Consider the following 15,465-nt stretch of genomic DNA (forward strand, 5'->3'; position numbering starts at 1 on the left):
GGACAGTCAGTTCCTCTGAGGGACAGGCGGTTCCTCTGAGGGACAGGCGGTTCCTCTGAGGGACAGGCGGTTCCTCTAAGGGACAGGCGGTTCTTCTGAGGGACAGGTGGTTCCTCTGAGGGACAGTCGGTTCCTCTGAGGGACAGTCGGTTCCTCTGAGGGACAGGTGGTTCCTCTGAGGGACAGGCGGTTCCTCTGAGGGACAGGTGGTTCCTCTGAGGGACAGTCGGTTCCTCTGAGGGACAGTCGGTTCCTCTGAGGGACAGGTGGTTCCTCTGAGGGACAGGCGGTTCCTCTGAGGGACAGGCGGTTCCTCTGAGGGACAGGTGGTTCCTCTGAGGGACAGTCGGTACCTCTGAGGGACAGGTGGTTCCTCTGAGGGACAGTCGTTCCTCTGAGGGACAGTCGTTCCTCTGAGGGACAGGCGGTTCCTCTGAGGGACAGGCGGTTCCTCTGAGGGACAGGTGGTTCCTCTGAGGGACAGTCAGTTCCTCTGAGGGACAGGCGGTTCCTCTGAGGGACAGGTGGTTCCTCTGAGGGACAGGCGGTTCCTCTGAGGGACAGTCGTTCCTCTGAGGGACAGTCGTTCCTCTGAGGGACAGGCGGTTCCTCTGAGGGACAGGCGGTTCCTCTGAGGGACAGGTGGTTCCTCTGAGGGACAGTCGGTACCTCTGAGGGACAGGTGGTTCCTCTGAGGGACAGTCGTTCCTCTGAGGGACAGTCGTTCCTCTGAGGGACAGGCGGTTCCTCTGAGGGACAGGCGGTTCCTCTGAGGGACAGGTGGTTCCTCTGAGGGACAGTCAGTTCCTCTGAGGGACAGGCGGTTCCTCTGAGGGACAGGTGGTTCCTCTGAGGGACAGGCGGTTCCTCTGAGGGACAGTCGTTCCTCTGAGGGACAGGCGGTTCCTCTGAGGGACAGGCGGCTCCTCTGAGGGACAGGCGGTTCCTCTGAGGGACAGTCGGTTCCTCTGAGGGACAGGTGGTTCCTCTGAGGGACAGTCGGTTCCTCTGAGGGACAGTCGGTTCCTCTGAGGGACAGGCGGTTCTTCTGAGGGACAGGCGGTTCCTCTGAGGGACAGTCGGTTCCTCTAAGGGACAGGCGGTTCTTCTGAGGGACAGGTGGTTCCTCTGAGGGACAGTCGGTTCCTCTGAGGGACAGTCGGTTCCTCTGAGGGACAGGCGGTTCTTCTGAGGGACAGGTGGTTCCTCTGAGGGACAGTCGGTTCCTCTGAGGGACAGTCGGTTCCTCTGAGGGACAGGTGGTTCCTCTGAGGGACAGGTGGTTCCTCTGAGGGACAGGCGGTTCCTCTGAGGGACAGGTGGTTCTTCTGAGGGACAGGCGGTTCCTCTGAGGGACAGGCGGTTCCTCTGAGGGACAGGTGGTTCTTCTGAGGGACAGGCGGTTCCTCTGAGGGACAGGCGGTTCCTCTGAGGGACAGTCGGTTCCTCTGAGGGACAGGTGGTTCCTCTGAGGGACAGGCGGTTCCTCTGAGGGACAGGTGGTTCTTCTGAGGGACAGGCGGTTCCTCTGAGGGACAGGCGGTTCCTCTGAGGGACAGTCGGTTCCTCTGAGGGACAGGTGGTTCTTCTGCCGCGTCTCGACTCAAACCTTCCATAAAAACAGATTCTTCTGGTTTTGTTGGATCTGTGGCTCCAGTGAAGGTTCTGCCTCTGGAGGCGTCAGAAACAGGCACAGGTTTATCTTTAATGAAGGATAATAATGCAGTACCAGCGGCCCCCTGAGGGGGCGCTCAGATCTCAGTGTCCCAGCCGCGGCGTCCTGTAGGGGGCGCTGTGGCCCCGTAGGGCGGGGGCTTCCTCGCCGTGCGGCTCCGGATCTCACGGCACAAAACTCTCTTCCGCTCCATCGTGCCCATCATCAGCACGTCCCCTGCAGCCAGCCGGGGCCCCACGCCGGGGGCGGAGCCAGGGGCCCCGCAGAGGGACACGCCCCCGAAGAACCAGGCGCCCTGAAAGAGAGTCAGAGGTCAAACCAGGGGCGGAGCCAAGGGCCCCGCAGAGGGACACGCCCCCGAAGAACCAGGCGCCCTGAAAGAGAGTCAGAGGTCAAACCAGGGGCGGAGCCAAGGGCCCCGCAGAGGGACACGCCCCCGAAGAACCAGGCGCCCTGAAAGAGAGTCAGAGGTCAAACCAGGGGCGGAGCCAAGGGCCCCGCAGAGGGACACGCCCCCGAAGAACCAGGCGCCCTGAAAGAGAGTCAGAGGTCAAACCAGGGGCGGAGCCAAGGGCCCCGCAGAGGGACACGCCCCCTGGTGTGTGTGACCAGTGTGGGGTGAGTGTGACCAGTGTGGGCTGGTGTGTGAGTGTGACCAGTGTGGGCTGGTGTTTGTGATCAGTGTGAGCTGGTGAGTGTGATCAGTGTGAGCTGGTGAGTGTGACCAGTGTGGGCTGGTGTGTGTGTGATCAGTGTGAGCTGGTGTGTGTGTGATCAGTGTGAGCTGGTGAGTGAGTGTGACCAGTGTGGGCTGGTGAGTGTGTGTGACCAGTGTGAGCTGGTGTTTGTACCTGGGAGTGCGCCAGCTCCTGGTTGGGGATGTGAATTGCAGACTCTGGTCCTGGAGCAGAAGAACCTGACGACACAGAAACAGGTGATGATGGAGCAGCAGGTCCTGAGGTTCTCGTGACTGTAACTCTGCCTCCGCCGTTCAATCCCCGTCTATGCTAACTGACTAATGCTAACCAGCTAATGCTAACTGGCTCATATTGACTAAAACTAACCAGCTATGTTAACGGCTATGCTAACTGGCTAATGCTAACCAGCTAAGGCTAACGGCTATGCTAACTGTCTAATGCTAACCAACTAATGCTAACGGCTATGCTAACTGGCTAATGCTAACCAGCTAAGGCTAACGGCTACGCTAACTGGCTAATGCTAACCAGCTAATGCTAACGGCTATGCATACTGACTAATGCTAACTGACTAATGCTATCCAGCTAATGCTAACTGGCTCATATTAACTGACAAAAACTAACCAGCTATTTTAACTGGCTAATGCTAACCAGCTAATGCTAACGGCTATGCTAACTGTCTAATGCTAACAAACTAATGCTAACGGCTATGCTAACTGGCTAATGCTAACCAGCTAATGCTAATGGCTATGCTAACTGGCTAATGCTAACCAGCTAATGCTAACGGCTATGCTAACTGTCTAATGCTAACAAACTAATGCTAACTGGCTCATATTAACTGACTAAAACTAACCAGCTATTTTAACTGGCTAATGCTAACCAGCTAATGCTAACGGCTATGCTAACTGTCTAATGCTAACAAACTAATGCTAACGGCTATGCTAACTGGCTAATGCTAACCAGCTAATGCTAATGGCTATGCTAACTGGCTAATGCTAACCAGCTAATGCTAACGGCTATGCTAACTGTCTAATGCTAACAAACTAATGCTAACGGCTATGCTAACTGGCTAATGCTAACCAGCTAATGCTAACGGCTATGCTTACTGACTAATGCTAACTGGCTACTGCTAACCACTCACCGGCTATGAAAGAGCCTGCCGCTAACTGACTAATGCTATCCAGCTAATGCTAGCTGGCTCATATTAACTAACTAAAACCAACCAGCTAATGCTAACGGCTATGCTAACTGGCTAATGCTAACCAGCTAAGGCTAACGGCTATGCTAACTGACTAATGCTATCCAGCTAATGCTAACTGGCTCATATTAACTGACTAAAACTAACCAGCTATTTTAACTGGCTAATGCTAACCAGCTAATGCTAACGGCTATGCTAACTGTCTAATGCTAACAAACTAATGCTAACGGCTATGCTAACTGGCTAATGCTAACCAGCTAATGCTAATGGCTATGCTAACTGGCTAATGCTAACCAGCTAATGCTAACGGCTATGCTAACTGTCTAATGCTAACAAACTAATGCTAACGGCTATGCTAACTGGCTAATGCTAACAAACTAATGCTAACGGCTATGCTAACTGGCTAATGCTAACCAGCTAATGCTAACGGCTATGCTAACTAATGATAACCAACTAATGCTAAGAGCTATGCTAACTGGCTAATGCTAACGGCTATGCTAACTGGCTAATGCTAACCAGCTAATGCTAACCAGCTAATGCTAACCAGCTAATGCTAACGGCTATGCTTGCTCACTAATGCTAACTGGCTAATGCTAACCGCTAACCAGCTATGAAAGAGTCTGCCGCAAACTGACTAATGCTATCCAGCTAATGCTAACTGGCTCATATTAACTGACTAAAACTAACCAGCTATGTTAACTGATTAATGCTTACTGGCTAGTGCTAACCGGCTATTGCTGGTGTAGCCGCTAGCTGCCGGCGTACCTCGGAGCCGGGTCACGTGACCTCCATGTGACGTCGCCGCTGACATCATGATGACCTCGTAAGGGGGCGGGCGCTTCACCGGAGAGGGACATGCTGATTGGCTGCGACGATAGCTCTGAGGCACGGGGGAGGGGCCTGAGCGCGACAGGGGCGGAGCCGAGGCCCGTCCGGAGCTGGTCACCGTGAAGTCCTGGTCCTGGTCCTGGTCCAGGACCCGCTCCAGACTCTCCAGACTGCGCTCCCGTCTCTGCTCGGCGCGGAGGCCTTTGCGTGGGTCCCGGGGCGTGGGGTCCCGGCCCGTGGGGTCCCGGCGCAGACTGTAGTACCGCCTCTGGTCCGGCCTCAGGTCGGGCTCAGAGTCCAGGCGTCGGTGTCGTGGCTCGGCCGCCGTCCTCGTGCCGCGGCGTTGGCCTCGCTCCGGGTGGATCTGGTCCACGCTCTGGCTCCACTCGGGTCTGCGGTCGGACTTGAACAGGCCGCGCTCCGAGTCCTGGTTCTGGACCGGGTCTGAGGTCCTGCGCACACGAGGCTCGGGTTTGAACCCCGGGTTTTTCTGCGGTTTGGACCTGGAGTCGAAGAACTGGCCCAGCGCCTTCTCCAGCGGCGTCAGCGGAGACTCGTCCGACGTGTGCGGCGAGGTCCAGCCCGCGGCCTGGGTCTGGGCCTGGGTCTGGCCCTGGGTCTGGGTCTGGGTCTGGGTCTGCGGGGGCAGCGTGAGCAGAGGCGGCCGGTGGCTCAGCAGGTTGGGGAACGGCGTGGGGACGGCTCTGGGTTTGGAGTCGGAGGTGAAGCTCATCTCTTCGTAGACGCCCTCCTGGTCCTGGTCCGAGTCCGGGTTCTGGTTCGGGCCCATCTCGATGTAGACCGGCTCCTCGTGGTCCGGGCCGAGGCCCGAGCGGCCGCTCAGGTGAGTGTCCGGGTTTCTCCGAGGCTTGGGCGGAGGCTGCTTCTCCAAGACCAGACCTGGAACACACACCACACTCAGACCAGGACCAGGGAAAGAACTGACTAAAACTAACCAGCTATGCTAACTGGCTAATGCTAACGGCTATGCTTACTGACTAATGCTAACTGACTAATGCTAACTGGCTAATGCTAATGGCTATGCTTACTGACTAATGCTAACTGACTAATGCTAACTGGCTAATGCTAACTGACTAATAGTAACTGACTAATGCTAACTGGCTAATGCTAACTGACTACTGCTAACTGGCTAATGCTAACTGACTAATAGTAACTGACTAATGCTTACTGACTAATGCTAACTGACTACTGCTAACTGGCTAATGCTAACTGACTAATAGTAACTGACTAATGCTTACTGACTAATGCTAACTGACTACTGCTAACTGGCTAATGCTAACGGCTATGCTTACTGACTAATGCTAACTGACTAATGCTAGCTGGCTAATGCTAATGGCTATGCTTACTGACTAATGCTAACTGACTAATGCTAACTGACTAATGCTAACTGACTAATAGTAACTGACTAATGCTAACTGGCTAAAACTAACCAGCTATGTTAACTGACTACTGCTAACTGGCTAATGCTAACTGGCTCATATTAACTGACTAAAACTAACCAGTTATGCTAACTGGCTAATGCTAACTGGCTAATGCTAACGGCTATGCTTACTGACTAATGCTAGCTGACTAATGCTAGCTGGCTAATGCTAACTGGCTAATGCTAACTGGCTAATGCTAACTGGCTAATGCTAACTGGCTAATGCTAATGGCTATGCTTACTGACTAATGCTAACTGACTAATGCTAACTGACTAATGGTAACTGACTAATGCTAACTGGCTAAAACTAGCCAGCTATGTTAACTGACTACTGCTAACTGGCTAATGCTAACTGGCTCATATTAACTGACTAAAACTAACCAGTTATGCTAACTGGCTAATGCTAACTGGCTAATGCTAACGGCTATGCTTACTGACTAATGCTAGCTGGCTAATGCTAACTGGCTAATGCTAACTGGCTAATGCTAACTGGCTAATGCTAACTGGCTAATGCTAACTGGCTAATGCTAACTGGCTAATGCTAACTGGCTAATGCTAACTGGCTAAAACTAACCAGCTATGTTAACTGGCTAATGCTAACTGGCGAATGCTAACTGGCTAATGCTAATGGCTATGCTTACTGACTAATGCTAACTGACTAATGCTAACTGACTAATGGTAACTGACTAATGCTAACTGGCTAAAACTAACCAGCTATGTTAACTGACTACTGCTAACTGGCTAATGCTAACTGGCTCATATTAACTGACTAAAACTAACCAGTTATGCTAACTGGCTAATGCTAACTGGCTAATGCTAACGGCTATGCTTACTGACTAATGCTAGCTGGCTAATGCTAACTGGCTAATGCTAACTGGCTAATGCTAACTGGCTAATGCTAACTGGCTAATGCTAACTGGCTAATGCTAACTGGCTAATGCTAACTGGCTAAAACTAACCAGCTATGTTAACTGGCTAATGCTAACTGGCGAATGCTAACTGGCTCATATTAACTGACTAAAACTAACCAGCTATGCTAACTGGCTAATGCTAACTGGCTAACGCTAACGGCTATGCTAACTTTCTAATGCTAACTGACTAATGCTAACGGCTATGCTTACTGGCTCATACTAACTGACTAAAACTAACCAGCTATGCTAACTGGCTAATGCTAACTGGCTAATGCTAACCGGCTCATATTAACTGGCTAAAACTAACCAGCTATATTAACCAGCTAATGGTAACTGGCTCATACTAACTGACCACACTCAGACCAGGACAAATACATAAAAATAGGAAAACAATTGAAAGAAAAAATAATTGTGTAAAAAATAGTTTGAACATTTGAGTGGTGAAGCTGCTGTTGAAGCCACAGCTGTCCTGGGGCAGACTGACAGATCCTCACCGTCCAGGGGCGCCTCCAGGGGCCCGTCCAGGGGCCCGTCTGCGTCCGAGGTGCTGAGCTTGGTCCCCGGGTCCCGGCGGGGTTTGGGCGGCGGCTGCTTCCTCAGGCCGTGCTGGTCCCAGAGGTTCTGCTCTCGGTGGTCCAGGTCCCAGTGGTTCTGCTCCTGGTCCTGGACCGAGTGAAGGGACTGAGAGCGGACGCTGAAGCCCAGGGACGGGCCTCGATCCTGGGGGAAGGGCATCGTCATGAAGCCCAGCCTGGAGCCACAGGAGCAGCATGTTAATAAGAGAAGAAGCCTCATCATGATGTTTCCCTCAGGAGAACCTCAGGAGAACCTCAGTCCTGCTGGGAGAAGCTCCTGAGGGTTTGCTGTCACCGTGATCTCACCGTGTGGTCTGGTCCGGCGCTCTGGACTCGCGCAGCAGGATCTGGTTCTTCTGGACTCGGATACGGTCGCTCTCCCTGGAGATGTCTGAGGCGTTCTGGATCACCAGGTCATCGTAGGCTCGGAGCCCCAGGTCCTCCACGTGCCGCAGGAAGTCCCCCAGGAGCGAGCAGGTCCGAGCGTCCATCACTGCTCCTGAAACTGAAGCATGAAGATCAGACCAGGAGCGAGCAGGTCCGAGCGTCCATCACTTTGTTGAACAGTTTAGGGGAGGCCGGATAGAAGGTTTATGCACAACTGCAGCCTCTGGAGGGTCCGACACCTTCATGTTCAGAGACTCCAGAGGCACCAGCTGTTTTGTAGCATCTGTTCTCTTAATCTGATGTGTTTGTCTGGCAGAAACCGTCCTCATTGTGCCTTTATCTGCACAAACCTGAGTGTGTCTGAATCATCCACAAATCTCTTAACAGTTCGATGATTACACTTCAGCTTTCATGAAATATCGAAGGTTTTCATACCTAGACCAAGACATTCAACTATTTCACACTTTTCATCAGCAGAAAGTCCCTTTTTCTTTCCCTTATTGCTTGAAAATGATGATCTGCTTAATAAAGTGGAACATCCTTTTTCAGTAGTTTTTCCCTTAACCTGAAAACTGATCCTCCCAGACTGAGATTAATGTCAGTGATTCAAACTGAGACACAAAACCATCCATGAGTTTCATTATTTTTTTTATTTTTTTTCCCCACCGCAGCTTCATGTTAGCTTCACGTTAGCTTCACGCTAGCTTCATGCTAGCGTCACGTTAGCTTCACGTTAGCTTCATGCCAGCTTCACGTTAGCTTCATGTTAGCTTCACGTTAGCTTCACGCTAGCTTCACACTAGCTTCACGCTAGCTTCATGCTAGCTTCACGTTAGCTTCACGTTAGCTTCATGCTAGCTTCACGTTAGCTTCACGCTAGCTTCATGTTAGCTTCACGCTAGCTTCACACTAGCTTCACGCTAGCTTCATGCTAGCTTCACGTTAGCTTCACGTTAGCTTCATGTTAGCTTCACGTTAGCTTCACGCTAGCTTCACGCTAGCTTCACGCTAGCTTCATGCTAGCTTCACGTTAGCTTCACGTTAGCTTCATGCCAGCTTCACGTTAGCTTCATGTTAGCTTCACGTTAGCTTCACGGTAGCTTCAAGATAGCTTCACGCTAGCTTCATGCTAGCGTCACGTTAGCTTCACGTTAGCTTCATGCCAGCTTCACGTTAGCTTCATGTTAGCTTCACGTTAGCTTCACGTTAGCTTCACGCTAGCTTCACGCTAGCTTCATGCTAGCTTCACGTTAGCTTCACGCTAGCTTCACGCTAGCTTCACGCTAGCTTCACGTTAGCTTCACGTTAGCTTCACGTTAGCTTCACGTTAGCTTCACGCTAGCTTCATGCCAGCTTCACGTTAGCTTCACGTTAGCTTCACGTTAGCTTCATGCCAGCTTCACGTTAGCTTCATGTTAGCTTCACGTTAGCTTCACGCTAGCTTCACGCTAGCTTCACGTTAGCTTCATGTTAGCTTCATGTTAGCTTCATGTTAGCTTCATGCTAATATTTAAGGGGTATCTGGACTCATATGTAAATGTAATACATTTTTTACTAATTTCGCCAAACAACGACGAGCCGTGACAGAACAGCATTAGTGATAACGGGGCGACGGTGGCGCAGCTGGTCGAGCGCGGCGCCTCACGATCAGATGGTCAGGGGTTCGACTCCCAGCTCCTGTGTCGGTGTTACACTGGTGTGAGTGAGAGTGAGTGGGTGACGTGATGAAAAGTGGAGAACATTCACCATAATAATAATAATAATAATAATAATAATAATAATAATAATAATAATAATAATAATAATAATAATAATAATAATAATAATAATAACTATTATTATTATTATTATTATTATTATTGTAATAATATATAAACAATGATAATAGTGTCTTGCTCATTGACACAGGGACAGGGCCCATGTGTAAGCGTCTCACCTGCTCCAGTTCAGCTCATGTCTCTGTCGCCTCTGCAGAACGTCTCTCCTGTGAGGACACACAGGCTGCGCTGAGGATCGGCCTGATGTTACGAGCTCCTCCTCGTGTCCTAGGCCCTGCTCCTCGTGTCCTAGGCCCTGCTCCTCGTGTCCTAGGCCCTGCTCCTCGTGTCCTAGGCCCTGCTCCTCGTGTCCTAGGCCCTGCTCCTCGTGTCCTAGGCCCTGCTCCTCGTGTCCTAGGCCCTGCTCCTCCTCCTCGCGGCTGCAGGTGTCCCTCGTCCTCCTCGTTGTCTCCTAGGCCTTGGATGTGTCTGATATCTCCTCCTCGTTGGTTTCCTCCTCGCTGCTGCAGGTGTCTCTCCTCCTCCTGTCCTCACTGCCCTCCTCCTCGTGTCCTCCTCGTGTCCTCCTCGTGTCCTCCTCGTGTCCTCCTCGTGTCCTCCTCGTGTCCTCCTCGTGTCCTCCTCGTGTCCTCCTCCTCGTGTCCTCCTCGTCTCTCCCTGCGGTTCCTCCTGCGGTGTTGCCGTGCGTTTTCCTCCCGCGCCGGCCGCTGCTCGCAGGATCTCGGTGTAAATCTGGATGAAGGCTGTTTCCACGGCAACATGACATCACCGCCTCACGCCCCTCCCCCCGCGGGAAGAGCAGGGAGAGGGATGATGTCATCAGCAGCAGCAGCGGCAACAGCAGCGCCTCCTCCCCCTCCCCCCCCTGTGTGTGTCTCTGTGGGAACATGTTGGCTCTTCATTTACCTCGAACTGAACTGAACCGAGCACAGGAGCTCCAGCTTTACCCAAATCTAAGGGAGGTCTGAGGGATGATGTCACAGGGGTCTGAGGGATGATGTCACAGGGGTCTGAGGGATGATGTCACAGGGGTCTGAGGGATGATGTCACAGGGGTCTGAGGGATGATGTCACAGGGGTCTGAGGGATGATGTCACAGGGGTCTGAGGCTCCACAGTGAACACACCTGTTTCTTCATGTTTCCCTCAGTGAGGCGCGGACAGGAGGCGCAGACAGGAGGCGCCGCTGAGCTGCTCTGATCTCATTACAGTCACTCTCAGGCTGATAATCCACTTCCACTGACGGAGCCGAACACCAGAGGAGCAGAACCAGCCAGGCCAGGGCCACACCGGACCAGGACCAGGGCCAGACCAGGGCCACACCGGACCAGGACCAGGGCCAGACCAGAACCAGACCAGGGCCAGACCAGAACCAGACCAGGGCCAGACCAGAACCAGACCAGGGCCAGACCAGACCAGACCAGGACCAGGGCCAGACCAGACTTTAGCCTCACTTTAGCCACACTTTAGCCACACTTTAGCCTCACTTTAGCCACACTTTAGCCACACTTTAGCCACACTTTAGCCACACTTTAGCCTCACTTTAACCACACGTTAGCCTCACTTTAGCCAGACTTTAACCACACTTTAGCCTCACTTTAGCCACACTTTAGCCACACTTTAGCCACACTTTAGCCACACTTTAGCCACACTTTAGTCACACTTTAGCCACACTTTAGCCTCACTTTAGCCACACTTTAACCACACTTTAGCCTCACTTTAGCCTCACTTTAGCCACACTTTAGCCTCACTTTAGCCTCACTTTAGCCTCACTTTAGCCACACTTTAGCCTCACTTTAGCCACACTTTAGCCACACTTTAGCCTCACTTTAGCCACACTTTAGCCTCACTTTAGCCACACTTTAGCCACACTTTAGCCTCACTTTAGCCACACTTTAACCACACTTTAGCCTCACTTTAGCCTCACTTTAGCCACACTTTAGCCTCACTTTAGCCACACTTTAGCCACACTTTAGCCTCACTTTAGCCACACTTTAGCCTCACTTTAGCCACACTTTAGCCTCACTTTAGCCTCACTTTAGCCACACTTTAGCCTCACTTTAGCCACACTTTAGCCTCACTTTAGCCAAACTTTAGCCACACTTTAGCCACACTTTAGCCAAACTTTAGCCACACTTTAGCCACACTTTAGCCACACTTTAGCCAAACTTTAGCCACACTTTAGCCAAACTTTAGCCTCACTTTAGCCACACTTTAGCCAAACTTTAGCCACACTTTAGCCAAACTTTAGCCACACTTTAGCCACACTTTAGCCAAACTTTAGCCTCACTTTAGCCACACTTTAGCCTCACTTTAGCCTCACTTTAGCCTCACTTTAGCCACACTTTAGCCACACTTTAGCCAAACTTTAGCCACACTTTAGCCAAACTTTAGCCACACTTTAGCCACACTTTAGCCAAACTTTAGCCACACTTTAGCCAAACTTTAGCCTCACTTTAGCCACACTTTAGCCTCATTTTAGCCACACTTTAGCCTCACTTTAGCCTCACTTTAGCCACACTTTAGCCACACTTTAGCCTCACTTTAGCCACACTTTAGCCAAACTTTAGCCTCACTTTAGCCACACTTTAGCCACACTTTAACCTCACTTTAGCCTCACTTTAGCCACACTTTAGCCTCACTTTAGCCTCACTTTAGCCACACTTTAGCCACACTTTAGCCAAACTTTAGCCTCACTTTAACCACACTTTAGCCACACTTTAGCCTCACTTTAGCCACACTTTAGCCACACTTTAACCACACTTTAGCCACACTTTAGCCTCACTTTAGCCTCACTTTAGCCATACTTTAGCCTCACTTTAGCCTCACTTTAGCCTCACTTTAGCCTCACTTTAGCCACACTTTAGCCTCACTTTAGCCTCACTTTAGCCAGACTTTAAACACACTTTAACCTCACTTTAGCCTCACTTTAGCCACACTTTAGCCTCACTTTAGCCACACTTTAGCCACACTTTAGCCTCACTTTAGCCACACTTTAACCTCACTTTAGCCTCACTTTAGCCACACTTTAGCCTCACTTTAGCCTCACTTTAGCCAGACTTTAAACACACTTTAGCCACACTTTAGCCACACTTTAGCCACACTTTAGCCTCACTTTAGCCACACTTTAGCCACACTTTAACCACACTTTAGCCTCACTTTAGCCTCACTTTAGCCTCACTTTAACCGCACTTTAGCCTCACTTTAGCCTTATTTACATGTATGTGCCTTATTTACATGTATATGCCTTATTTACATGTATGTGCCTTATTTACATGTATTTGCCTGAACATGGGACCCGGTCACAGGTCCATGAGGGGCCAGAACATTCATCTGTGAGACAGTGTTTTTTTTTTCCACAGGATCTGAAAGGAGGAGGAGCTGAACCATGATGTGTTTCCTTGTAGTGTTTGGCTCTACAAGGAAACACATTGTTCCAACAGCAGCTTCTGCTCTCAGGTCAACAGGAGAATCACAGTATGTGTTGGGGTTAAAACATTTTGGATTTGTTGTTGTAGCACAATTACCACAAATGTTATGGTTTTATTTATGGTTAAGGGTTGGAGCAGGTTATAGTTATATTTTTGTTTATGTTTATATTTATGTTTATATTTGTGTTTATGTTTATATTTATGTTTATATTTGTGTTTATATTTGTGTTTATATTTGTGTTTATGTTTATATTTATGTTTATATTTGTGTTTATGTTAATATTTATATTTATGTTTGTGTTTAAATTTATGTTTGTGTTTATATTTGTGTTTATATTTATGTTTATATTTGTATTTATGTTTATATTTGTGTTTATATTTGTGTTTATATTTATATTTGTGTTTATATTTATGTTTATATTTGTATTTATGTTTATATTTGTGTTTATATTCGTATTTATGTTTATATTTGTGTGTAATTTATATTTGTGTTTATATTTGTGTTTATATTTATATTTGTGTTTATCTTTATGTTTGTGTTTATATTTATATTTGTGTTTATATCTATATTTGTGTTTATATTTATGATGCTGATCCTGATGCTGATGCTGATCCGGTCTGAACCCGCCGGAGCAGAGGGAGAAGCGTCGCTCGCTCTGATTCGCTCTGATCCGCTGAAGCGTCACGTGCACGAGGCGAGAGGCACGTGAGGCCTCGTGCACGTGAGGCCACGCTCCACTGACCACAGCTCGTGCACGCTCCTCAGGGGGGGGGAGGGGCAGGGGGAGGGGCAGGGGAGGGGGAGGACAGATGGGGCAAAGGCTCAGAGAGAAACTGTCACACACAGCACCATGGCCTAGTGAGTGAGGCTGCAGCACATGTGCATCAGGACCATGTGACCCTCCACTGACGGGCCGCTGTCCACACGCTCCTGACAGGGGGCGCTAACGTGCTGTAATTGTGTGTAATGTGAGACTTATATGTCCCATTAGAATAACATGGGGGGGGGGGGCACACCTTTACCCCCAGTTCTTGCCATAGTTTTTATAAACCAGAGGCTCCAAACATCACCGACAGTCACGAGTTCGATGTTCAAATCCCAGCACTACCAATGATGCCACACAGACTGAGTGAACAACAGAGCAGATTTGGGATTAATCTTATTGTGTATTTGCAAAAAACGTGATTACAGTTTGGGCAATAATGTATTGAATCATTTTGTAATAAGAGTGAATTCCCCTGGACGTCCAAAGATTTGTTGAGAAGGTTCTCCCTCGAAATGTGAAGCAATATTGTGGTGCGACCCATACAGCACGAGGAACACACAGAGAGGCGGACAGGAAACGCCGGACTGAACTTCCTGTGATGGTACAGTCCAGAAAAAACTGAATTTGCAGCAAAAAACGTCCAAATGAAAACTTTTTCCGCTGACAGAGGGTTAGTTTAAGTCCGTACGGATCTGAAACTGTGGCTTTTGTGAATAAAGGGGGAAATTTGGAAAATTTACGAATTTCAGGAGAAACTTTGACAGAGTCCAACATGCTGCCAGGCAAAGAACTGGCCATTTTCACGGAGGATGGGCGGGCCACTTACAAGCCACTTACAAGCCACTTACAAGCCACTTACAAGCCACTTACAAGCCACTTACAAGCCACTTACAAGCCACTTACAAGCCACTTACAAGCCACTTACAGGCCACTTACAAGCCACTTACAAGCCACTTACAAGCCACTTACAAGCCACTTACAGGCCACTTACAAGCCACTTACAAGCCACTTACAAGCCACTTACAAGCCACTTACAAGCCACTTACAAGCCACTTACAAGCCACTTACAAGCCACTTACAGGCCACTTACAAGCCACTTACAAGCCACTTACAAGCCACTTAAACGCCAATTTAAATTCTGTGAAAATTATGAGGCTTTGAAATTTGCCGAAAACGGCCTCTCAGTTGCGGCCTTGTCATGACCACGCCCAATAATGGACAAAAATTTGAAATGATGATTTTTGTTTGGGACATGTTGGCCAACATTGGAGGCTTTCCATTGAAAACTCGGGGATCAGGGGCCAGAAGTTCAAGAGGTACGATTTTGAAGGTTTAAGGTTTGGGCCAAGATGGCCGACTTCCTGTAGCATTTAGGGCGGGGTCATAATATCATTTTTGACATGTCCTGACGTGGTCTATGTCCCTGGCCAATGTCACTTTTGTACCATGATTTTTTTTGCGACCGCTCCTCCATTGGGTCAATGTAAACTGCCTGTTTGAGGGGGCGCCACTGAGCCAACTTTTATTATTTTTATATTTTTATACTAATAATAATAATAATACTAACAACAACAACAATAATATTAATAACAATTCTACTAATACTAATGCTAATGCTAATACTAATACTAATACTAATGCTAATGCTAATGCTAATACTACTAATACTAATACTAATACTAATACTAATGCTAATGCTAATACTAATACTACTAATACTAATACTAATGCTAATACTACTAATACTAATGCTAATACTAATGCTAATACTACTAATACTA

The 15,465-nt window shown here is 49.1% G+C and overlaps 2 protein-coding genes across 2 annotated transcripts in view; one reads left to right on the forward strand and one right to left on the reverse strand.

Moving 5' to 3' along the window:
• Positions 1–15,465, forward strand: part of atp1b3b (ATPase Na+/K+ transporting subunit beta 3b) — a 75,681-nt gene that overhangs the window by 47,581 nt on the left and 12,635 nt on the right. The gene's annotated exons all lie outside the window — the stretch shown is intronic.
• LOC306969975 (uncharacterized protein) lies at positions 1,589–9,771 on the reverse strand. The gene is made up of 6 exons (XM_079565784.1): positions 9,647–9,771; positions 7,630–7,828; positions 7,243–7,499; positions 4,334–5,296; positions 2,527–2,591; positions 1,589–1,970 (listed from the first exon to the last, which is right to left on the reverse strand). Exons 2-6 carry the CDS (start codon positions 7,812–7,814, stop codon positions 1,752–1,754), a joined length of 1,689 nt encoding a protein of 562 aa, XP_079421910.1. The 5' UTR covers positions 7,815–7,828; positions 9,647–9,771; the 3' UTR covers positions 1,589–1,751.

The sequence above is a fragment of the Gobius niger genome (assembly GCF_951799975.1).
Source record: "Gobius niger genome assembly, chromosome: 1".
Classification (NCBI taxonomy): Eukaryota; Metazoa; Chordata; class Actinopteri; order Gobiiformes; family Gobiidae; genus Gobius; species Gobius niger.

What these genes read in the sequence shown, in the direction of transcription:
- LOC306969975 (XM_079565784.1), bottom strand. Translation starts at nt 7,814, where the DNA reads ATGGACGCTCGGACCTGCTCGCTCCTGGGGGACTTCCTGCGGCACGTG. An exon ending in CCTGGAGGCGCCCCTGGACG is followed by an intron (nt 5,297 to 7,242) that starts GTGAGGATCTGT and finishes TGTGTGTTCCAG; the next exon opens with GTCTGGTCTTGGAGAAGCAG. An exon ending in TCACGTGACCCGGCTCCGAG is followed by an intron (nt 2,592 to 4,333) that starts GTACGCCGGCAG and finishes CTGTGTCGTCAG; the next exon opens with GTTCTTCTGCTCCAGGACCA.